This window comes from Macrotis lagotis, chromosome 3 (assembly GCF_037893015.1).
Source record: "Macrotis lagotis isolate mMagLag1 chromosome 3, bilby.v1.9.chrom.fasta, whole genome shotgun sequence".
In the NCBI taxonomy this organism is placed as follows: Eukaryota; Metazoa; Chordata; class Mammalia; order Peramelemorphia; family Peramelidae; genus Macrotis; species Macrotis lagotis.
The window spans coordinates 46,157,915-46,181,775 of NC_133660.1; the positions used below are offsets into that span (position 1 = coordinate 46,157,915).

At 37.9% G+C, this 23,861-nt stretch overlaps 2 protein-coding genes across 7 annotated transcripts; one reads left to right on the forward strand and one right to left on the reverse strand.

Annotated features, from left to right (window-relative positions):
* Positions 1-92: 92 nt before the first annotated feature.
* Positions 93-21,859, forward strand: ABRAXAS1 (abraxas 1, BRCA1 A complex subunit). Of its 2 annotated transcripts, none has more exons than XM_074228597.1 (9): positions 93-219; positions 5,346-5,436; positions 8,665-8,701; positions 11,027-11,093; positions 12,176-12,369; positions 12,961-13,080; positions 18,152-18,236; positions 18,589-18,703; positions 19,262-21,859. In XM_074228597.1, exons 1-9 carry the CDS (start codon positions 133-135, stop codon positions 19,681-19,683), a joined length of 1,218 nt encoding a protein of 405 aa, XP_074084698.1. In that variant the 5' UTR covers positions 93-132; the 3' UTR covers positions 19,684-21,859. The 2 variants fall into 2 exon arrangements, with proteins under 2 accessions (XP_074084698.1, XP_074084697.1); XM_074228596.1 differs by having other exon boundaries at positions 19,259-21,856.
* MRPS18C (mitochondrial ribosomal protein S18C) lies at positions 3,886-23,805 on the reverse strand. 5 transcript variants are annotated; one of them, XM_074228600.1, is made up of 7 exons: positions 23,631-23,803; positions 23,009-23,067; positions 22,797-22,880; positions 21,675-21,732; positions 21,159-21,218; positions 9,428-9,471; positions 3,886-3,997 (listed from the first exon to the last, which is right to left on the reverse strand). In XM_074228600.1, exons 1-7 carry the CDS (start codon positions 23,719-23,721, stop codon positions 3,938-3,940), a joined length of 456 nt encoding a protein of 151 aa, XP_074084701.1. In that variant the 5' UTR covers positions 23,722-23,803; the 3' UTR covers positions 3,886-3,937. The 5 variants fall into 5 exon arrangements, 4 of the variants coding, with proteins under 4 accessions (XP_074084701.1, XP_074084700.1, XP_074084699.1 ...); XR_012476892.1 differs by lacking the exons at positions 3,886-3,997; positions 9,428-9,471 and adding exons at positions 14,843-16,789; positions 16,907-17,295 and having other exon boundaries at positions 23,631-23,805; XM_074228599.1 differs by lacking the exon at positions 3,886-3,997 and having other exon boundaries at positions 9,320-9,471.
* Positions 23,806-23,861: the final 56 nt, after the last annotated feature.

A 23,861-nucleotide genomic window follows, 5' to 3' on the forward strand; every position in this document is an offset into this window, starting at 1 on the left:
GCCGCTCGTGGCCGCGCCGGCGCCCGGAAGACGCGGAGGCGGTTGGTGGCGGCGGGAGCGCGTGCGCGCGGGGCGGCCGGAGGGTCGGGCCGGGGCCGGGGCCGGGGCCGGGGCCGGAACCGGAACGGCAGCATGGAGGGCGAGAGCACGTCGGCGGTGCTCTCGGGGTTCGTGTTCGGCTCCCTCGCCTTCCAGCACTTTAACTCCAACGCCGACACGGTGAGGTCCCGAGGGGCGCGGCCGGGCCCGGGGAGCCGGCGGCGGGGGAGGGGCGCGGGCGCGGGGCCTCGGGGCCGGCGCTGCCTCGGCGGCCTCGGGCGGGAACCACCCCCAGCCGCATCCCCGGAGTCCTTTGGTTCTTTATTTTATTTACTTTGTTTTATTTACGTTACTTATCTATTTATTTACTTTATATTACTTTATTTTGTTTACTCTATTTACTTATTTTATTTATCTATTTTATTTACTTTATTTTCTTTATCTATTTAGTTTATTTTAATTTTGTTTTATTTAATTTGTCGAACAGCTCCCACCTCTCTTTTCAGCACAGCCTTTGTTTGCAGTTTTTATTATTCATTGTAATCACATTCTCTCTCCCCCCCTCAAGCCCCACCAAATTAAAAAAAAAAGAAAAGAATCCAAAAAAAATCACTAAAACCCTCGTCAGTCAAACCCACTTGCTTTGGCCTTATCCCAAAATGCATCTCAGCCCAGAGGAGGAGGAGGAGGAGGAGCAGGAGCAGCATCAGCATCAGCAGTAGCAGCGGTTGTCTTCATCCTTGGCCCCCGCCCGGGGCCACTCTGCCTGACCAGGAATGAAGAATGTCCTCTGAGTTCATTTTCTTTACAGGGTGTTTTATAGAAATTATTCCTCTGGCTAGGCTCACATTCAATATCGGTTCATATAAATATATATATGATATAATTATATACATATTATATTATATAATAGAATGCATATTATATATAAATACAAATTCTCACTTTCTCAGAGTCTACATTTTTTACATCACACACTATTCAACCTTTCTCAATTTGACGACCACCCCTTACTTTTTATTTCTTGGCCACTGCAAAAAAGAGCTGTATCTTTTTCTTTTTTTTTTTTTTGGACATCTCAGGAAGTATCGTCCAGGAGTATCTTCTCTGGCTCAAAATCACAATTTTGGAGCTCTCCATAGAGTAGCTCACAGCTCCACCAATGAGATACCATTTTTGCCTATTTTCCAGCAGCGCCTCTCATGTTTATCTATTCAGTTTTTATCATCTTTGCCAGTCAGAAGAGTGTGAGGTGGACTCTGAATTGCTTTCATTTGTAGTCACTACTTTTTTCAGGGTTTGATCAAGAGGAATTTTCCCTTATGGCTGTTTGTCTCATAGTTCAGCTTTTGAAAACTGCCTCCTATTTCCCATTGACCTTTTTTCTTTTTTTAGGTTTTTAAAATCATTTATTTTTTTTTTATTTATTTTGCAAGACAGTGGGGTTAAGTGGCTTGCCCAAGGCCACACAGCTAGGTAAATTATTAAGTGTCTGAGGCAGGATTTGAACTCAGGTACTCCTGACTCCAGGGCTGGTGCTCTATCCTAGCCACCCCACACCATTTGGTTTTAAAAGTATTAAATTTCTTTTGTCATTTTGCCTGTTGTAAAATGAAGGAAATAATTTTTTAGCAGGTCATTAAAAATAAAACTGAGCAGTTTTAGTAGCATTGTAGATAGGGATGAGGTTACAGATCTACATGTTTATTTTTTTTAAGTTCCCAGAGCATTCATAACTCCTTGATTTTGGAGTCAGAAGGGCCTGAGTTCAAATGTGACACAGACACTTGATTCACTTATATTTTAAGCCTGGCACAGCCATTACCTTGCAAAAACAAAAAACAGAAAAGGTATTGGTGTGAAAAAAAAAAAAACTTTTAATCCATTTAAAATAATTGACTTCCATAACAATCCCTTCCTTCAGACAACATACTTCTTCCTGTATCACCATCTTTTCCATCTTTCAGTCCAGACATTAATGTAAAACACTGACCTAATCCTGTCATACTCACTTTTCTAGTTGGTATTTGTGTCAAGAACACTACCAGACTTCCATTCTTGATTATTTACCCTCCCTCACTTCAAAAATCTGTTCACATGTTATACAGTCAATTCTCAAATACACCTAATTATAATGACTAGTTATAATTGGCCCAGAAGATGGGGTTCTTTCCACTGGAGAAGAGGGCTCTGGGGTTGGGGTACTGCACGTGCTGCTAGATATGGTGGCCATATTAGTTGTTTGGAGCTTTTTCATTGTCATCAGGGAAAGCTCAGTGGTGAGATGGGTGCAAAGCTTTGACTGGAAAGGACTGATTTTAAAATAAAAGATAATTTTTTTTTTGTCAATAAACCCCCTCCTTCCTCCCATCCTAACTAGTTTAGGATCTTAATATACTTTTGCTAAACCAATGAGCAAACAGCAGCCTTCTGATTGTCCTCCTGACTCAGGGCTGTTTCTGGTCTTTCATCCAGGACAGACGGGACTCTCCTGTTCAACAGTTTCCAGTGGGATTTAGAATAAAAAAAAACAAACTCAGTTTGACATATTGAGAACAAGTCTTTGCTACCCCCTCCCCCCAGCTCCTCACTCCTCCAGTGGCATCCTATTTGCTTTTTAAGGACTGGCAGGGCCTAGCACGGCCTCCTGGGCCTCAGTAAATTCTCATACTATGCAAATAATAAGTCCCAGCATCCTGGTCTCCATGCTTCAAGCTCTCCCTTCCCTTGGCAAGGGGTCTCACTGTCTTCTGAAGCTGACATACTTATTCCTGATTCTAAACCTTTCTCCTGCAGGGAATGTCCTCTTCCCCATTTGACTGACTCCCTGAGATCAGACTATTTTTTTTTTTTACCTTTCTTTGTCTCCTCATCACTGGTACATGGTGGGCATATATTTTGAGGAAGTGGGAATGCTAAATTCTGCTCTAGGGTTCAGCTTAGCCCCCCCCCCCCAATTCTATAAGCAGGCACATGCTAGGTGCTGGGGAGGGACAAGGCTCCCTGGAAAGGACCTGCCTTCAAAGAACTTAAATCTAGTTGTAAACAGAAATAAATGCCACCAGGGGGATTTGAGGAAGGAGAACCTGTTAACAGACAACTGGAGGAATCAGGAAAGGGCCCTCAGCTAACTAAGCATTTGTGGGGAGAGATGGGACATGTTCAGGGACCAGAGGAGGTCATTTAGACTGGTCATCTGGAACATTGGGCTGGAGCCAGGCGAGAGGATTTTAAATGCCAAGGCAAGATGGTATTTTGAAAACTACTGGAGATTTTTGAGCAGGGAATAGCATATTTAATAGTTGTATGATTTGAGAAAATTATTTTGGTAGCTGTAGAAAATGGAATATTAAAAAAAAAAAGGAACAAAGGAAAGCAGTGAAGAGACTGATGGAGTTATTCATCAGACCAGGCAGCAAGCAAGGTAATCTAGATCCAAAGTAGGGGGAGAAATGAAAAACCTGGCTGATGGATCTAAGAGATGGTAGAAAGGGTCACTGAGGATTCCCAAATTTCAAGTTTGACTGACAGGAAGACTGATGATACCTATCCTCAACAGAAATGGGATGGTTGGAGAAAGGTCAAGGGAAGATAAGGAGGGTGGTCTTGGATGTATTGAGCTTGAGTTGTCTGAAATGTCCAGGAAGTCACAGTTGATGTGGGACTGCATATTGGAAGAGCCATTAGGGCTATTCAACAATCTGTTGTATAAATCATTTGTATAAAAATGATACTTGAACCCTTGAAAGCTGATGAGCTTATAGAGGAGAAGCTTAAGGACAGTGCTTGGGACACCTTCGTATTTTTTTTGAAAATGTATTTATTTTTTAATTTTACAATTTTTCCCCCTAATCTTGCTCCCCCCCACACACACACAAAGAAGGCAGTCTCTTAGTCTTCACATTGTTTCCATGGTATGTATTGGTCCAAGTTGAATGGATGAGAGAGAAATCATATCCTTAAGGAAGAAAAAAAATAAAATATATGGGATAGCAAAATTACATAATAACTGCATAATTCTTTTTCCTGGATACAGATGGTAGTCTCCATTGCTGATACCCCAAAATTGTGCCTGATTGTTGCACTGATGGAACAAGCATTAATCACCCCCATGTTGCTGTTAAGACTGTACAATGTTCTTCTAGTTCTGCTCATTTTGCTCAGCATGAGTTCATGCAAATTATTCCAGGCTTCCCTGAATTCCCATCCCTCCTGGTTTCTCATAGAACAATAGTGTTTCAGAACATACACATACCACAATTTGTTCAGTCATTCCCCAGTTGAAGGACATTAACTCAATTTCCAATTCTTTGCCAGCACAAACAGGGCTACTATGAATATTTTTGTACAAGTAATGTTTTTACCCTTTTTCCATTCTCTCTTCAGGGTATAGACCCAGTAGTGGCATTGCTGAATCAAAGGGTATGCACATTTTTGTTTTCCTTTGGGCGTAGTTCCAATTTTTTCTCCAGAAAGGTTGGGTGAGTTCACAGCTCTACCAACGATATATTAGTGTCCCAGATTTCCCACAGTCCTTCCAACAATGATCATTATCCTTTCTGATCATATTGGCCAGTCTGAGAGGTGTGAGGTGGTACCTCAGAGATGCTTTAATTTGCATTTCTCTAATAAGTAGTGATTTAGAGCAATTTTTCATATGACTGTGGATCACTTTGATTTCCTCATCTGTAAATTGCCTTTGCATATCCTTTGACCATTTGTCAATTGAGGAATGGCTTGTTTTGTTATAAATTTGACTCAGTTCTCTATATATTTTAGAAATGAGTCCTTTGTCAGAAATAATAGTTGTAAAAATTGTTTCCCAATTTACTACATTTCTTTTGATCTTGGTTAAGTGGTTTGGTCTGGAGGCACCCTCATATTTAGAGATTACATAATCTCCCATAGTAGGGTTTTCATAATATTTAGCTATACCATTGGTTTTGGTTTTTTTTTAGGTTTTTGCAAGGCAATGGTGTTAAGTGGCTTGCCCAGGGCCACACAGCTAGGTAATTATTAAGTGTCTGAGGTCGGATTGGAACTCAGGGTCTCCTGACTCCAGGGCCGGTGCTCTATCCACTGCGCCACCTAGCTGCCCCTATACCATTGATTTTGACACATTGCCTTTTCCTACTTGACTCATTCTGGCCTTCTCTTCAACTCTTCAGGTCAAGTGGGGTGTTAATTTTTTACTCTCTTTAGTTCCCAGAATATTGCTGATGTTCAGATTTGGAATGAATTGCTTAATAAACACATAGTAAATGTTTGTTTTTTCATATATTGCTTCTTTCTTTTGTACTCTTTAGGAAGGTTTCCTCCTTGGGAATGTGAAAGGTGAAGCCAAGAACAACATTACAGACTCTCAGTTGAATGATGTTGAAGTTGTTTATACAATTGGTGAGAATACCTTGTATTATCTATGTGTCCTATCTGAAAATGATAAATGCTCTTTCAAAATATTTTTTAAAAATTTCAAAAACTTTTTAAATTTAAGATTACTAATAAAATGGATGTACTCTATTCTTTATTTAAAAATATTAGGTAGAGCTTGCTAAAGTAGGAAAAATGAACACTAAAAATTATAGAATGCATTTGAAATGGAATGAAATTTTCTAACTCTGCTGGGCTTTATTGCTAGTATAAAGTAATGCTAATGATTTATGTGGGTTTATTTAATATTCTGTAACTTTGTGAAGTTATTAGTGATTTCTTAGTTGAATCCCTGCTGTTGTATTTTTTTTTGCAAAGCAATGGGGTTAAGTGACTTGTCCAAGGTCACACAGCTAGCTAATTAATAAGTGTCTTGAGTCTGATTGGAACTCAGGGACTCCTGACTCCAGGGCCGGTGCTCTATCTACTGCGCCACCTAGCCGCCGCCCAATTACTTTTTAATAATTTATTCAGCAGCCATTTATTCAATGTAACTTTTATTGTATTAGGATCCATAAAAAGATGTGTATAATACTTTTGCTTTTCTGTGAGATTTTTTAAAAAATTATATAATAGGGGCAGCTAGGTGGCGCAGTGGATAGAGCACCGGCCCTGGAGTCAGGAGACCCTGAGTTCCAATCCGACCTCAGACACTTAATAATTACCTAGCTGTGTGGCCCTGGGCAAGCCACTTAACCCCATTGCCTTGCAAAAACTAAAATATATATATATATATATATATATATATATGTATATATATATATATATATATGCATATATATATGTATGTATATATATATGTTAATTTTTGTGAAATTCATGTACAATGAAATACTTATATTTCTTTCTATTCATATTGAATAACCATCAAACCTGATAAATCATGTCTAACTTTCCTAAAATGTATTCAGGTACTTAACTTTTTTCTTGTTTATTATTTGGTTATTTTTGTCTAGTTTTGAAAAGGGCACATTGTCTCTTTAACTCATTTAAATTTTATATATTTAATTATCATATTGCTTGGTCTATATGTTATTGATATTAAATCATTGTGAATTTTAGAAAAATATTCTGTTTCTCTTTTAATCGAATCTAGTTTGCTGTTTTGTCTGGGATCATAATTGTCACTCAGGTCTTTTTTTTTTAAACTTTAACTGGGGCATAGTACATTTGACTCCCATTTTAACTCTGTATGACTCTTACTTTTTCCAAGTGTATTTCTTATAAGCAACATATTGTTGGATTCTACTTTGTACTCTTTGTTATTTTCCTCCAATTAATGGGTGAGTTCAGCCCATTTACAGTCATTGTTAATTCTGTACTTCTCTTCATCCGAATCTCATATTTTCTTCTTTCTTGGTTTCCAGTTCTCTCCTTATAAAGAAGAGGGTGGTACAAAGACTGGGTTCAGCACCAGTGCTTAAAAAGTACTGCTGTCCACTTCTGGTTCCCTGCCCTTTTTCTCTTTTCCCTTCTCAGGAATTCAGTGTGGTCCACCCTCTGTGATTAGTTTTTGTAGTTGGATTTTAATCTCTTTGAATCTATCTTGTCTCTTATTCCCCCTCTCCTTTTCCCTTTCTGCTTCCCTGTTAAGTGAATCTGAGTATGTTCTTCCCTTATTTGAGTAGTTCTGATGAAAATGAGGTTCTCATGTCCCCCTCACCCACTCTTCTAATTGGACATTAGGATTGTGTGATATACTGTTCCTCACTCCTTCTCTCCCATTCTCCCTTACCCCCAGTTTATTCCTTTTTCCCTCCTTTTCTTTTTAGCTATCAAAACTTCTCTATCAAGTCCTCTTTTTTTATTGACATGTTCCAGACTTTTGAGTTCAGAGGGGAAACATGTCATCTCTTTCTATTAGAATATAAACACTTTATTCTTATTTAATATCTTCCTGTTGCTCTCATAATTATCTTTTTCTGTTACTCTTGATCTTCACATTATATTCAAATTTCTACTTAATTCTGGTCTTTTCATGAAAGCTTGGTACTGTTCTGTTTCATAAAAATCTATTTTCCCCTGGTGTATTATATTCATTACAATGCTTGGGGGTTTGATCTATTGATTTTAAAATTATTTTGTCATGACAAAACAAGTTGGACAGTTTCTGAGTTACTTTCCCTCTTCTTGTCAGGAGGTGGTAAATTGTGGTGATGTGCACCATGTTGCAGCCCTGGTGGTCATCAGCTAGACTAGCTGTGAGAGCTGTTATATCAGTGACAGTGAGCCATGGGTTTGCAGGTGGACATACCTGAGGGTCATAGATGGGAGCCTAGAGAGAGCAGGAGGGCCTAGACTACTGTGGCTTATCTTTATTCTTCATCTGCTAATGGCCTGCCTCAAAGAGAGTTGCATGTGGTTGGGTTTTATTAAATGTCTGGTGAATAAAAAGAATCGTCATTTAAATACCACTTCAGGATTTACCAAGTGCATAGGACAAATATTCCCACTTTTTAGAAATTGAGTTGTGGCTAAACACCTCGTAAATGACAGATTTGGGACTAACCCAGGGTTTCTCCATTCTAAGTACAGCACTCCTCCCATCACATAAATACTCATAAAGGAATGTCTTGAGAAGATGAGCCCACCCAGAACGGTCTCTTCTCCCTTGGCCCTTGCCTCAGCCCTGATGTGGCTTTTGACCTGGGATAAGATAGCTTAGCTCTTAGACATCCCTTGGGTTGTTAACCTCTGCTCTAGGGAAAAGAGTTAAGGCATCTTTGGAGGGAAGGGTCTAGATGGGTGATTGGGTAAGTTTGGGGGCACCTTACCCATAAGGTGATTATTCTCTCTGCCAATTTGAGTCATTTGATGAGTTTTAGAGACTTCTCTGGGGTATTGAGAGGCTCAACCTGTGAACTATGCCAGTCATCAATACATCTAAATTGCAAGTTATGTAATTTATTCCTTAGAATTTGTTAATTGTAATTATAAAAAAATAGTTCCTAAGCATCAGCACATGCTTTGAATTTAATATTTATTAAACAATAGTGGAATTTAAGTATAGAGAATATATTTAAAAGACTTTCCTAATGTTAATCTTTTTTACCAAAATATGAAATTAGAGAAAGAACATCCTGAAATTGAATGAAAATCAAAAATCAAGCAGCTGAGATTGGGAAGGTATTTGTAATCATTACTTCAGGAATAAGAATTTCAATTCATATAAAAATACTCCTCTTTTCCTTTCAGACATACAAAGGTATATTCCATGCTATCAGCTTTTCAGGTAAGTGTTATGATATGTGAGGAATTTTGACTAATAGTTTGTATTTGGGTTATGTTAAACAAGCAAGGAATCATTTATTAAGCAACTTTTACCTGCCAAGCATTTTATTGGGGATATAAAGATAAAATAATGACAGTACCTGCCTTCAAGAAGCTTATACTCCTTATTATGAAAATGCTTTTTTTTAATTGTCTGAAGTTGCTCATTTACTCATTCAACTTTTCTGGTCCCTTATTTACTGCTCACATTCCTCATGATACTTAGTTGCTGTATTTTCTCTGACCTGCACATTTACTGATAATTTACCAGTTTATTTCACTAATTCAACTACTCTTCCACTTTTTCTACTACTAGTTCTGTTACTTACCCACTATACTTTCTTTGATGGTTGCTCACCTTTTACCTTTTTTATTTTCTAAAACACTGGCTTTGATCTTTCTACTACCCACCCACACAGTGTGCAATGTGACTGAAGTAATGAGGTTGCTTTCCATAAACCACATAGAAAACCATCTTTATTGCTTTATAGTTAGACTTTATATAATAATGAGAATAACTTTCATAGTAATTGGAATACATTTGTTAAGAAAATTTGAATCTGTATTGGGCCTGTCATTAAGTGCAAATCCACTAATATATCTTGATTTAATATTTATTGAGCTGTTAGCAAAAAACAGGTATATACTTCTGAGGATCTGGTAGAAGAAGAATAGAGAATATGACTACCTTTATGATGATACCAGGGTCCTGATGGAGGTAATCTTGGTAGGCTATTGGAAGAGAAAGGATATGAAGAGCAATCTTAGGATAGTATGGCAGGAAAGGGAATTTGAGAAAGTTCTTACAAGAAGCCTCTATCCACTGTAGGAGCCATAAACAGTATCTGGAGAGAGGCAAACCCACAGGGCTACTTGGAGAGGAAGTTAAGGAAAGGGGAAAAAGGGACATTTTTATATCATTTTTTGGAGTGTTTTGATGGTCTAGATGGTTGTTGAGTCATTCACTCAGAATTATTATCTTAGAGCTGGAAAGGATCCAAGAGGTCATCTAAATCAAAACTCCCATTTAACACATAAAGAAATTGAGGTCAAGAGTTCATTTGTGCCTTAGTTAATTGAGTTGGGAAAGACAAGAATAAAATGAGGCTCATACTTGTCAGTGCACCTTACAGTGAGCAGGGCACCAATTGCTTCCAATTGTTTGTATAATATTTTGCATGTTTGCACCACCATTGGATTAGGAGCTTTTAGCTCTTTGAGGATAGAGACTGGGTTTTTCCTTTCCTATATCCTCAGGCTTAGCATAGTGGTTTACATTTTAATAAGCTTTTAATCGATGTTTGCTGACTGTTTTGACTGCTAATCAAGGTTTTTTTGTTTCTTCAAGGACTTAGAATTTTATTGGTATAGAAAATCGTAAGTGCCTTAGCCACAATAATATATCAAATTTCCAAGGAAGAACATAAACTCAGCACTTCCTGCCTCCATATCCAGTGCTCCAGTATTGGGCCTGTGCTGAATGCTCAGGATACAAAAAAATGCCAAAAAGAATCTGGGCTCTCAAGGAGCTAGGGAGTTGGGGGAGACAACATGCAGACCCTAGTTACCCACAAGACCTATACATCATCAAAAGAGGGGAGGAACTAGCTTCCTGGAGAAGGAGCTTCTAGCTAGGACTTGAAAAAGGCCAGGAGGCTGAGGTGAGGTAGAAGAATGCCATGGAGTTCCCAGAAGGGAGACCAATTTTGTTGGATTAGAGTTGAGGGTGGGTGATGGGGTAGTGCTGTATAAGGTAACAGACTGGAAAGGTGGACTTGGGCTCAGGTTGTGGAAAGCTTTGAACTCTCCTACAGAGGTGGTGGACTCTGGGGGCTTTTATAGTGTCATATTCAGTTCATGGGTTAGTTTTGTTGAATTGGAGTTCCCCCCCTTATATTTGATTGCCAGATGGGGGATACCAGATGATTTGCAAGGTGTGTGTGGGGGTTTGCAGGGGAAATATAAGGAATATGATTTAAAGACAAATTATCAATAATAATTTTTAAAATGAAGCAGTTTCTTGTTATGTGCTTTTTAAGGAAAAAATAATAATTAGTAGACTAGGAATTAAGTTATTTTATTTGAAAACTTTTGGGAGATGTCTTTTTATATGTTTTAGGCTCATTTGTCATATAGACTCGTGGAGTATGATAGAATGTCAAGGTAGGCAGTCTTTGCTGGTATTGAGGTACTTCGGTTAGGACCAGTTGCAATAAGATACTGGCATTAACAGAATTCTTTATAAAGGGATTTAAATTGAAATAGATTTTCATCTGCCTCTTTTTAGCTTTTATAACTCAATAGGTGAAGTAAATGAGCAGGCGCTGAAGAAGATCATCCCATGCTGCCAAAAGGTATTGGGACTTGTTCCACCTCTGGGACTCACTCCTTTAATTAGCTACTTTTTTGGCTTCTAACAAGAGTAATCCTCACATTAACTTTTCACCTCTGGCTTTTAATCTTCCTATAATCCTCCAAAGTAGGGGGGGGTGGAGGGAGCTGAAAGGCACATGGTCAACATGAGGCCTAAGGAGGCCAGTCCTTGGGCTTTTCTCATCCTGTTTCCTCTTCTGTCAAATTGGGATAAACTTTTGTATCTGCAGGGCTTTTATGAGAAAAGTGAACTCTAAAGTGCTTTACAATCTGGTGACAGGTCCTTCACTGCAGGATGTGGGCATCAGGCTAGAACTCAGAGGATCCCCTGGGCTTGGGCAAGTTGCTTCACCTCATCTGCAAAAGGAGAGGCCTGGAATGCCCAGTCTCTGAAAGAGGGTCTTTAAGGACATAGCTAACCTTTCAAGGAAGCTTGTTAGCTCCATCAGCCTACACCCCTAGCTTCTAATTCTGCCCTTGAAGACCAACTGAACAAATAATCCTTATATGGCATCCACTTGAGATTTTTCATCATTCTTATTCCCTACTCTGGGAACTCTTTAGCTTATCAATGACCTTTCCTAAATGTGGTCCCAGAACTAAGCAGAATTATGATCTTTTTTGTCTGATCAGGGCAGAATTTCTTAGCTTTCTGCTTTACTAATTCTATATGAATAAACATTTTTGGCTAACTGGTTTGTTTTAGTCAGAAATTTTACCTTTTAACTCAGTTGCAATTATCTCATCTTTTTTAAATGGCATTATTAATTAAAGATTCTGGGTTCAGGACAGAAATAGGAAAGTTCTCTTGAATTAGGACTTTCTCTCTTAAAAAAATTTTTAGTGGAAAAGGAATGTACAAAAATATTGCCAACATTTACATTTTTAGTGTATTTTATATATATATATATGTGTGTGTATATATATATATATATATATATATAGTCCTTGACATTGACAAGAATTTTTCTAAATGTTAATTTAATAACTATTTCTGAATGTTTTGTTATTTTTATCGCATAGTACAATTTTTGATAAGATATTTGATTTTTTCCCTCCTTAGAATGTTATTGGATGGTATAAATTCAGACGTAATTCAGACCATATGATGACATTTCGAGAGAAGATTCTTCACAAAAATTTACAAAAACATCTCTCAAATCAGGAACTTGTTTTTCTGTTGCTAACAGCAAGTATAACCACAGAAAGTTGCTCCACTCATAGGTTGGATCATGCATTACATAGACTTCAGGAAGGGTAAGTTGTTGGCACATATTTGTATTAGCTAGTGAGGTTCAAGTTATATTCAGTGATTTTTCAATATTTAGTTCTTAAATATTTTATACAAATGTATAAGTTAATGTAACAACATTTTATGCATGGATTTATTTGAAATGGGCCTTTCATTTTCATATCTGGATTTTCTTGAACACAAGGGCCATAGTGATTCCTGTACCATTGGGAGAAAAAAAAATCACAAATTTCTCCTTCCTTTAGTAATACTAATAAGAGTAGTACTTCCTCATGCTATACAGATATCTTTTCCATGTAGCTTTAAGATTCTTTTCAAGAATGTATTGATTTGATAGCTGTTTAACTTGGAAAATGGTTTAAGCCAAATACTGGTTATGCCTAACCATCAAGTGTTTTTTCATATTTACTGCTTTAGATAAAAGTAATTATTTATAAATTGGATTGGTTTTAGTTGAGTAATTTAGAACAAATAAGGATACCTTGTCAACTTAGTTTGTATGGGGTAGTCTTAAATTTGCATGGGCAATGAAGATAATAGAAGGCCACTGCTAATTTTTGACTTTGCAATAAATTCATATGAAAAATGTTTTTTAGAGTTTTCCATAAAGTGCCTTTAGTGGTGACCAACTTAGGTATGTCAGAGCTGCAGGGATATAAGACTGTGTTGAGTTCCTGTACATCCACTGCCTTTGGCCGAACAGTCCGTGCACATAGGTAAGATGATTCCTCAGCCACTAATTCTTCACCTTACCTATTTCAAATGGACTCATTTTCTAAAGAAAAAAAAAATTATAATTTAAAAAGGGATCAAAACTTTAACTCACTTAAAGCTAAAGCCACTATGCACATATAGTTTGAGTACACATTTGTTCTTTCATCAAGATCTTATGGCTTTTTGGTAATTACTTTATTCCTCTCTCATTGCCTGGCCTTTCAATAAATCATTAAAGATAATTGAGCATCTCCTTTGCATCAGGCCCTCTGCTGGGCATACAGGGTAACAGCCCCTGAAAACTTTTTTTTGTGGAAAAAACGTTTGTCTGTGTGTGTGTATAAATATAGATATATATACAGTATGCACAAGATCTTTGAAAAGAATCACCAGCCTCAATCTCCAAAGTAGGATCTGGGGCCCTGCTGAGGGACAGAGCTTATAACTAGACTTTTTTTTTATAGTGGGTTTTTTTTTATTTTATTTTTAGTAAAGATTTTGTTTATTTTGAGTTTTACATTTTCCCTCTAATTTTACTCCCCCCCCCCCCAGAAGGGAGTTTCTCAATCTTTACATTGTTCCCATTTACATTGTTCCAAATTGAGTGGGATAAGAGAGAAATCATCCTTAAGGAAGAAACATAAAGTATAAGAGATATAGCAAGATCAGACAATAAGATATCAGCTTTCCCCCCCCTAAATTTAAGGTAATAGTCCTTGGTCTTTGTTCAAACTCCTCAGTTCTTTCTCTGGATACAGACGGTATTCTCCATCACAGACAGCCCCAAATTGTCCCTGATTGTTGCATTGATGGGATGAACGAGTCCATCAAGGTTGATCATCGCCCCCATGTTGCTGTTAGGTTGTACAGTGTTCTAGTTCTGCTCCCCTCACTCAGCATCAGTTCATGCAAATCCCTCCAGGCTTCCCTGAAATCCCATCCCTCCTGGTTTCTAATAGAACAGTAGTGTTCCATGACATACACATACCACAGTTTGCTAAGCTATTCCCCAATTGAAGGACATTTATTTGAGTTCCAATTCTTTGCTACCACAAACAGGGCTACTATGAATATTTTTGTACAAGTGATATTTTTGCCCTTTTGCATCATCTCTTCAGGGTATAGACCCAGTGGTGGTATTGTTGGATTAAAGGGTACGCACATTTTTGTTGCCTTTTGGGTGTAACAACTAGACTCTTGATCAAGAAGTGTGCTTTGGGAATGCCATGACTTCCCTCTTCCTTTCTTTTTTCATTTTAACATTTTATTTGTTTTCTAATTATATACAATAGTAATGTGTACCCATCATTTTTTGCAAGGCTCTGAATTCTACAGTATTTCCCTCCTCCTCCCTTCCCTCTCCCCCACAGAAGGCTGTCTGACAGTCTCTACATTGTTTCCATTCCATACATTGATGTAAATTAAATGTTATAAGAATAAACATAAACTCCCCCCAAGAAGATGAGAAAACTCAAGAATAGAGAGGAAAAAAAATTGTACTTCAGTCTGTGTGTTCAGATTTCAATGGTTCTGTCTCTGGGGTGAGTTGCTTTCTTTATCATAAGTCCACCAGAGAAGTTGCTTCAATATTTTCCCTTCAGTTTCTATTACTAGCTGTACCTCCACTCTATTTCTCCCCACTTTCATTTATTCTATTCTCTCCTTTCATTTTAGCCCTGTCCAAAAGTGTGTTGCATCTGAGTACCCTCTCCCTCGATTTTCCCTCTCTTCTATCACCTATTTCCCCCCCTTCCCTCCCTCTATTCCCCCTCATCCTGTCCCTTTCCTCCCATCCTTCTCCAGGGCAAGACAGATTTCCTCACCCTATTAATTGTGTATGTCATTTCCTCCCTGAGCCATTTCTGGTGAGAATGAAGGTTACTCATTCCCCCTCCTCTCCATTGAAAAAGTTTTTTCTTGACTCTTATGTGAAATCTCTCAGCTTCTTCTTCATCTCCTTTTCCTTCTTCCCAGTACTTTCCCCCATCACCCACTGACTCCATCCCTTTACCCCATCATAACATTATATTCCACTCCTTCCTATGTCCTGTCTATATATGCTCCTTCTAGCAGCTCTTATAAATGAGAAAGTTCATATGAGTTATCAATGATATCTTCTTCAAAATACAAACAGTTCAACATCATAGTCCCTCTTTTCCACTCCCTCTATGGTTCACCAGAGTCCTGTACTTGGAGATCAAATTTTCTGTTCAGCTCTGGTCATCTCAGTAGAAAAGTTTGAAAGTCCCTTGTTTCATTGAAAGTCCATCTTTTCCCCTGAAAGAGGATGTTCAGTTTTGCTGGGTAGTTGATTCTCAGTTGTAAACCAAGGTCTTTTGCCTTCCAGAATATCATATTCCAATCCCCATGAGCCCTTAATGTAGATGCTGCCAGATCCTGTGTAATCCTGATTATGGAGCCTTGGTAGTTGAATTGTCTGTTTCTGGCAGCTTTTAGAATTTTGTCTTTGATTTGGTAATTTTGGAATTTGGCTATAATATTCCTGGAAGTTTTTCTTTTGGGATCTCTTTCAGGGGGTAACAGGTGAATTTTCTTGATTTCTATTTTACCCTCAGCTTCTAGGATTGCAGGGCAGTTTTGCTGTATTATCTTTTTTTTTTAAGTTTTTTTTGCAAGGCAAATGGAGTTAAGTGGCTTGCCCAAGGCCACACAGCTAGGTAGTTATTAAGTGTCTGAAGTGTCTGAGACCGGATTTGAACCCAGGTACTCCTGACTCCAGGGCCAGTGCTTTATGCACTGCACCACCTAGCTGCCCCTTGCTGTATTATTTCTTGAAAAATGAGGTCTAGGCGCTTCTCCTGGTTGTGGCTTTCAGATAACCCAATAATTTTTAAATTATTTCTTCTGGGTCTGTTTTCAAGGTTGGTTGTTTTGCCAATGAGATATTTCACATTTTCTTCTAATTTTTGGCTTTTTGAGCAGTTATTTCTTCCTGCTTTTTAAAGTTTTTTTTGCAAGGCAATGGGGTTAAATGGTTTGCCTTAGGCCACACAGCTAGGTAATTATTAAGTGTCTGATTTGAACTCAGGTACTCCTGACTCCAGGGCCAGTGCTCTATCCACTGAGCCACCTAGCTGCCCCCTTCATCAGCTTCCTTTAGTTACATTTTGCATTTGAAGGAGTCATTTTCTTCAGAGAGCTTTTTTTTATCTCCTTTTCCAGCTGTCCAATTCTGGTTTTTAAGGCATTCTCCTCATTTGCCTTTTGTTTTGCTTTTTCTATTAGGCCTTAACTGGTTCTTAACAGATTTTCTAAAGTATTTTTTTGTATATCTTTCCTCAAGCTGTTGATTTGGTTTTCATGATTTTTCTGCATCGCTCACATTTCTCCTCCCAATTTTTCCTCCACCTCACTTAATTTCTTTTCAAAGTCTCTTTTGAGCTCATCCATAGTTCGAGCCCATCTTCTATTTCTCTTGGAGGTTTTGGATATGGAAGGTTTGATTTTGTCACCATCTGAGTATGGTTTGATCTTCATGGGACTAAAGTAATTCTCTTATGGTCAGATTCTTCTTTTTCTGTTGTTTACTCGTTTCCTCAGCCCAAGACTAATTTACAGCACTTCCAAGGCTTTGGGTTTTTTTTTGGGGGGGGGAACACCCCACTGGGACCTTTATTCCTCCAAGGTCTTATGTTCTCTAGTCTGTGCTTTGATATGTAGATGACCACAGCACTGCCCTCTGCCCTGATGCTGTAAGGAGACATCCAGTTTGGTTATTTAGTATGGAAGCCCAAACTGCAGTATCTGAGTGTAGGCAAACAGGAAAGTCCTACCCCTGGGAGAGCAGAGAAATCTCTGCATACTTACCTTACCGTCTCTGGAGGTGCAGGCTGCTTTCTCCTGATTCTTGCTGCAGATTCTACAGCTATGCTCCTCACTCCACACTCATTCTGGTCTCTGAGCCTTCAAGCTGTTGCCAGTGATCTCTGGGCTGGGCTGTGTTGTGTTGCTGCAGATTTTTTTTCCAGCCCCTGGTCCAGGTGAAACACACCTTTCCCACGGAACTTCTAAGATATCTTGGACTGGGAAAATGTATCATTCAGTCTTTCTGTCGGTTCTGCCCCTCTAAATTTTGGCTAGAGCCATCCTTTGTTTTTGGGGGGTTTGGAGTTCTCGGGAAATGCTGCCATCTTGGCTCCATCTTTCTGTCTCAACTCTGCCTTCACCTCCTTTTTCCTCCACTGGACTTTTACTACCTATAATTGATAAGAGCCCATTCAATATGAGCTTCTTCGCCTTCATAATTTTTCTTCCATTTATCCCAAAATAATGAGGTGATGATCATTCTCTTCAGGAAATTCTACTAATTCTTGGGGCAGCTGGGTGGTGCAGTGGATAGAGCACCGGCCCTGGATTCTGGAGTACCTGAGTTAAAATCTGGCCTCAGACACTTGATAATTACCTAGCTGTGTGGCCTTGGGCAAGCCACTTTACCTCATTTGCCTTGCAAAAAAAAGTTAAAAAATAAAATTCTACTAATTCTTCATACTCCCATCTAACTCTTCCCTCACCATTCCTCTAGGACCATGTCTCATTATTGATCACCCCTACTTTTAAAAGTTAAGACTCTAGATTCTGCTTATAAACTTGTCAGATTTACCTCATCCTAAAAAAAAATGACCTTATAACATATGACCTCTCCTACTATCTTTCTTACTTTTATCTTAAAAATAAGAATAGAACTCTACCTTCTATCAACTTGTACCAACTTTTATCTTAGAAATAAAAAAATAAGAGTAGAACTCTACCTCCTACCAATTTATGCCAACTTGTACAATCTGTTCAGAGATCTTACATCACGCCTGCCAAGTAATTTTACAGATGAACTGTAAATGTAAGGCTTTTTTTTTTTGTTTTTTTGCAGGGCAAATGGGGTTAAGTGGCTTGCCCAAGGCCACACAGCTAGGTAATTATTAAGTGTCTGAGGCCTGATTTGAACCCAGGTACTCCTGACTCCAGGGCCGGTGCTCTATCTACTACACCACCTAGCTGCCCCTTAAATATAAGTTTTGAAATACATGAACAAAGAAATATTTTATCCTTCACCAATAGGTCAGAATTTTTTAATGAAGATGGAACTTTAAAAGAGGTACAAAAGATAAGCGAACTGTGCGCTACTTTACAGGAAGAAATCAAGGTAATCATTTCAAAGATTTTAAGATTGTTTCCACATTTGGAAATCATGTCAGCTCTGCAGATTTAGGATTTCTTCTAGAAAAATTCATGGTAATAATTTTGGGGAGTACATTAAGCTTTCCCAAAAGTCTCCTGACCTAATTAGCCATATCATTATTATTATTAGGTAAAGAAAAAAATTGCACTTGTAGAAATGCAATAGTTAGCCTATGATATACAATTCAGGAAAAGCAGTAAAAATTTATGATATTGTCCTATTCTGTCCAGTAGCATTCTTTTTTACTTAGTATAGGCTACTAATGTATTTTGAATTAGAATGTTGTCTATATAATTAAACTAATTTTCCTTTGTAGGGAATATGCACTCAAGTATTAGACAGTGAACAATCAGTAGAAAAATTAACAAAGGATATAAAAAGACTAAAAGAAGAACTGGCAGCAAAAAAGAGAGCAAAGGCTCTAGTATCAGGTAAAAATAAGTTAATATTCTCATACTACTTATATTTTATTCCTATAAAAGCTGCCATTCCACGATATCCAGAATTCATTTTCCTAGCACTATCAGCGTGACAAAGCTGTTACTTCATAAGTAACCTATGCACTCTGATTTAGAAAACAAACAAGAGGCTTGGAAAAGTGATGGCTAGGATGTCTTTCATAACCAGTTACTAAATCAGTACACAGTGCACTATGTTACTGCTTACAGTACAGTGGTGTCAAACTTTTACCTGATCTCAGTTTAACAAGATCTACATAGACAGTATTCTATGGTCAGTAAGACATAGGGGGGTGGGGAAGTTTTGCTAAATGATAAGGAAGGACCCTTTCTTCAATTCAGGTTCAAGATAGCTTTGGCAGATATAAAGCCAAGCTTGTCCAGTATTCTTTAAGAAAAAGATATTGTTGATAAAATTTTGAAATTGGACTCATATCAAATAAGCCATGAAAGGCTCCAGACCCTTGCATTCCATGACAATCTGAACTTTTACATAATGCTGAATAATAAATTGTGTGTTTGATTTAGCAGTAAGAAGCCATGACCTAGGAACAGAAGAAAATGCTTTTCTCTGTCAAGCTTTACGGACATTTTTCCCAAGTTCCGGATTTCTTCATTCATGTACTGTTTGTTTGAAAGGCAGACCGATTTCTAGAAATTGCTGTAATACTGACCATAAACACCATCTGATGAAGGAATTAACTCTCATGATAGAAAGCCCTGATTTCCCAGAAGATGATGAAACAAGTAGTAGAGTTAAGCGAAAATCGCTTGACTTGGAGACCCAAAAACCATTCAAGAAAGCACAGCTGTTAGAAATTCATGATCAGTCTCTTAAAGGAGGTCTTGAAAACAGTGATCAGGAAAAGGAACTGTCAAGCAGTATAGAAACAGATGAAGATGCTGAGAAACTAAAGGATGTTAGTGAATATCCAGAGTCACCAACTTTCTGAATCTTTCATACAATTTTTCTGATCATCCTGACTGGATAAGTTCTAATAATTTTCTAAAGTATTGTTTCATACAAAATGTTTTGGAAACTTGTTAAATTAAGAATGTTACAATATTTTATTTTAGTACTCTAGGAGTATGGCAAAAATTACTAGTTGTTTTCCTGTTTTTTTTTTTAGTTTTTGTAAATAAAAGCTTTCACTGAAACTCTTAGTCCACTTTGTAGGAGAATTATTTCTGAAAGAACAATCCTAAAAAAGTGAAGCTTTCTTTTTCTTTGTTGGCAAGCATTTTTTTGCAGATATATGTCACCTAGCAGGTAGTTAATAAATGGGTGTTAAAGAGAATGAATGCACTTGTCTTTTAAGTTCATACACTATTTGAACAAATGATGTTTCAGTTAAAATTCTAAAGGTCTTGGTTAAAAAATTTTTTTTTAATTTACTATATATATATATGACATCGCCTCCTTCAGTCTCCCAGCCATATAGGTAAAATCAGGAGGTCTGCTTGTAGACCCAAAATTCCAGGGTCACCTCTACAACAATTGAAGATGAGTTTTTTTTTTAATTTTCTGCCACGAGAGTGAAAGTCAACTATTTAAAATCAGCAACTCCTTTGAAATAATCTTTTCCAAGCTTTATTTTACGAACAAGAAAACCAATGCCCAGAGAACATAAACACGTCAGGTCCTCTGATGTGTGCACTAAGATTTTTAGAACTGAATCACAGGTGCAAGCACATGTATTTTCTGTCAAATAAGTTTTATTGGTACTAGCTTTATTCTCAATATTTGATGTTACAAATTTTGGGATCTTTCAGATACGCTGGATCCTTGTAAGTAACAGGCATAAATCCTAAAAAGGATAATTTAAAATTTTCACTGTAATTTGCACAAATAAAAAATAAACATAGTTAAAATCAGAAAAAGGTTAAACATGCAATAAAAATTTATGTAGTCTGAGGTAAATTAGAACAAACTGAGACAAATTAAGAACCATTCTTCAATAGACTAGTGGTCAGAGAAGATGAGTTATTTGCAAAGGAAGAAATGCAAACTAATAGAAGAATTATTTGAGAAAAGTGACTTAATTCTTCACCTATCTTTGAACTGGATCTATATCCAAAGGAGGTTAATGAAGGCCAGAAAAGATTATGTGACAAATACTCACAACATCATTTTAAAAAGTAAGCAAAAGCTGGGGAAAATATACCCAATAATTGGGCAATCATAAAAGCACTGTGGCATGTAAGTACCATGTAATGTCACTGGGCCAGAAAAATAACTTTGAAGAATTCAAAGAAACATAGCAAGACTTAGAGGCAATCAGGCTTATTCTGCTTTATTCTTAGGAGAAAAATTGAGGGATTTAGGTATTAGTTGGAAAGTGTCACATTAAAGCAAATTGTGGCCCAAAAAGACATATATTCAACATTATATATGGTCAAAAAGTTTGATTAATATTCACTAACTTACCCATTATTTGAGCCCGCTTAATAGCCTTTGTAATCTCCTTCTGTTTTTTCCCACATAAGCCTATGAAAGAAAAATGTTTAATTTTTTTTTTTTAGATTTTTGCAAGGCAAGGGGGGTTAAGTGGCTTGCCCAAGGCCACACAGCTAGGCAATAATTAAGTGTCTGAGGCCAGATTTGAATTCAGGTACTCCTGACTCCAGGGCTGGTGCTCTACCACTGCACCACCTAGCCGCCCCCAAAATGTTTTAGTATTCCAGATAAGTGAAATTATGTGAAATTCCTAAAACGATTAGAGTGATGTGAAAAATATCCTATCAAGTTCTATCCTTAAACATAATGCTTTTGGAGAGTTGGCTGAAAATACTTCAACTGAACCCAAAGAACCTAAAATTCAACCATTTTGACTCAGTTGTAACATCTGGTTAACAAATTATATTAACTTAATTTTCTTTAAGATAAGAATAAGACTGGTTTTAAAATGCATTAAATATTTACAAATGTGTTAATAATAAATACCTGTAATGTGTCTTCCATAAATGCATCCAGTGAATGGAGAAACAAACTGGGACAAAAGCTGTTGATATTTTTATAAATAAAAATCAATTAATAGTAATCAAAGTTAATAAACAACTTTTAAAAGTCTTTTTTTCAACAATCTTTTCAGATTAAATATGTTGAAAATGGAGGGAAAAGGCCCAAAGGTGCTGCCTGTCATAGAACTAGAATATATTAGTAATGAAACTACTATCTGATGATTTCTAAATCTATTGAAATGCCCATTACTAAACCATAATGTGTGATATAATCATATACTTACATCATCTTTGTAGAGACATGCATTTCTTTAAGAAATATCAAGTTCATTTATTAACAGAATGAACCCAAATTTAAAAATGTTCCTATGAAATCTGCAATTAAAAATATGCTTAGATTACATGTTCATATCTTTAGTATCATCAAGGAAGTAATTGAGTTTTTTTAAAAAAAAGATTTTCCTTTTGTATGGTTATCTTTAATCTCAGTCCCAGAGAACAGACTTCCTAAATTGAGAGGTAGGGGATTATAAAAGGTGTAATATGATATAGGCTGTCAGCCTACTACTCAAATATTTTCTTTTATGGAGGGGTAGTACTATTTAAGGATATAAATAGAAAAGGAATCAATATGCATACAAAAATGTGCTTACACTTCTGCTTTGTTAACATAGGAAAAGTTCTTTATATAAAGAGCTCTAGTGTCAACATTTAAAGTAGTGTTTTTTTCCTCCCTCACTGTTAAACTTGTATTTCTTGCTAGCAGTACATCTCTCCCACCTTTTGTAATTTGTTCTAATCAATTAGGTGCCAGGAAATAAACTTGGTTAGAAATAAATACATTTGTTATAATATATAAACTTTTGAGTGAAACACACGAACTTTATAAAGCGTTTAAGAAGCTATTTTTGCTTCTTTGGGTAATGGCTATAATTTGGTAATTACAGTTAATTCAAATTAAAATGAACATATACAGCAGGTATAAGCACCTTATAAAAGAATTTAGAACTAAGCTCCCATTTTAAAAATAATAAATTCTTTATAACAATTATCAGACAGCAAAATCCCACATTGAAGCAGCTCAGGTAATAAATTCAAGTCTCACCTGTATGTTCTTATAATCTACAAGTTTTCCACACAGGATACATTTTTTGTTTGGTTCCTTGTAGGGATTTTCCATTGGGACTGGCTAGATTTGGGGGAGAGGAAGAAAAAGAATCTTTAGAAAATGTAATTCGGTGCACTCAAAAAGCAATAGTAGGAAAATTTAATCCCATTTACAAAGCTGTGGGAACTTGAAATTTAAGTCTGCCTTACCAAGTCTTCATTCTTGGCCAACTGTGTATTCTGGGAACAACTTCTCCAAAGTACTGGAACTAAACAGAAAACAGCAAAAAGCAATTATCTGGCTAACTACACCTCGAATGACTCATCTTTTTAAAAAAGGTGAAAGTCATGAAGAACAGTGGTAATGTTTTGCAACTATTTTTGCAGGTTTTTCCACGGAGCAAGCTATAAGAAGGTAAATTCTGGTACGCCCCCAAAAGGTCCTAAGCCAGGAATGCTTCACCCCAGCCAGACGGATAAATCCATGCCAGTGGGTGGCTCCTAAGGCACAAATGACTGGAGAGGACGTTTTGCAAGGGAAGTATTTTGGTCATCCGACTTAAAGGGGGGGGGGGGGGTGATGAGACCGGTCCTTCAGTCTGACACGACGGCCCTGGGCCTGGCTGCGCATCAGGCGCCCACCCTGTGTGGGGGCAACGGCGGGGGCTCTGTCCGCACGAGCTCTAGAGGGAATAATGACGGGCCATGGTGGGGTGGTTCCAGGCCTGGCACGGGGGCCACGCCCTCGAGGTGAGCCCGAGGAAGGCACGTGACTCGGCCGGCCGGGGGGTCCCCCTCCCCGAGGTCCTGGAAGCTGGGGAGGGGCGCTTACCGGTGTGACCCCCGCGGCCGAAGCAAGCACTTCCCAGCCGCGTGAGCAGCTCCCCTCTCCCCAAGGCCAGGGAAGCCGGTGGGAGCGCCATGCCCGGCCCTGCAGCTTCCCTACCCTCACTCGGAAGCACTTCGGGACGACCCCTTCCGGGTCACCGTTCGCCTCGCGCGTCCAAGACCGGACGTCGCGGTTCTCGGGCTAAGGCGGTCGGCTGAGAAGGTGAGGGTTGAT

Coding starts and splice junctions, on each gene's coding strand:
- ABRAXAS1 (XM_074228596.1), top strand. CDS start 133: ATGGAGGGCGAGAGCACGTCGGCGGTGCTCTCGGGGTTCGTGTTCGGC. Junction 12,370..12,960: donor TTACATAGACTTCAGGAAGG/GTAAGTTGTTGG, acceptor AATGTTTTTTAG/AGTTTTCCATAAAGTGCCTT. Junction 18,704..19,258: donor AGCAAAGGCTCTAGTATCAG/GTAAAAATAAGT, acceptor TGTTTGATTTAG/CAGTAAGAAGCCATGACCTA.
- MRPS18C (XM_074228598.1), bottom strand. CDS start 23,721: ATGGCGCTCCCACCGGCTTCCCTGGCCTTGGGGAGAGGGGAGCTGCTC. Junction 23,068..23,630: donor CGGCCGCGGGGGTCACACCG/GTAAGCGCCCCT, acceptor TTTTCTGTTTAG/TTCCAGTACTTTGGAGAAGT. Junction 22,881..23,008: donor TGGCCAAGAATGAAGACTTG/GTAAGGCAGACT, acceptor CCCCAAATCTAG/CCAGTCCCAATGGAAAATCC.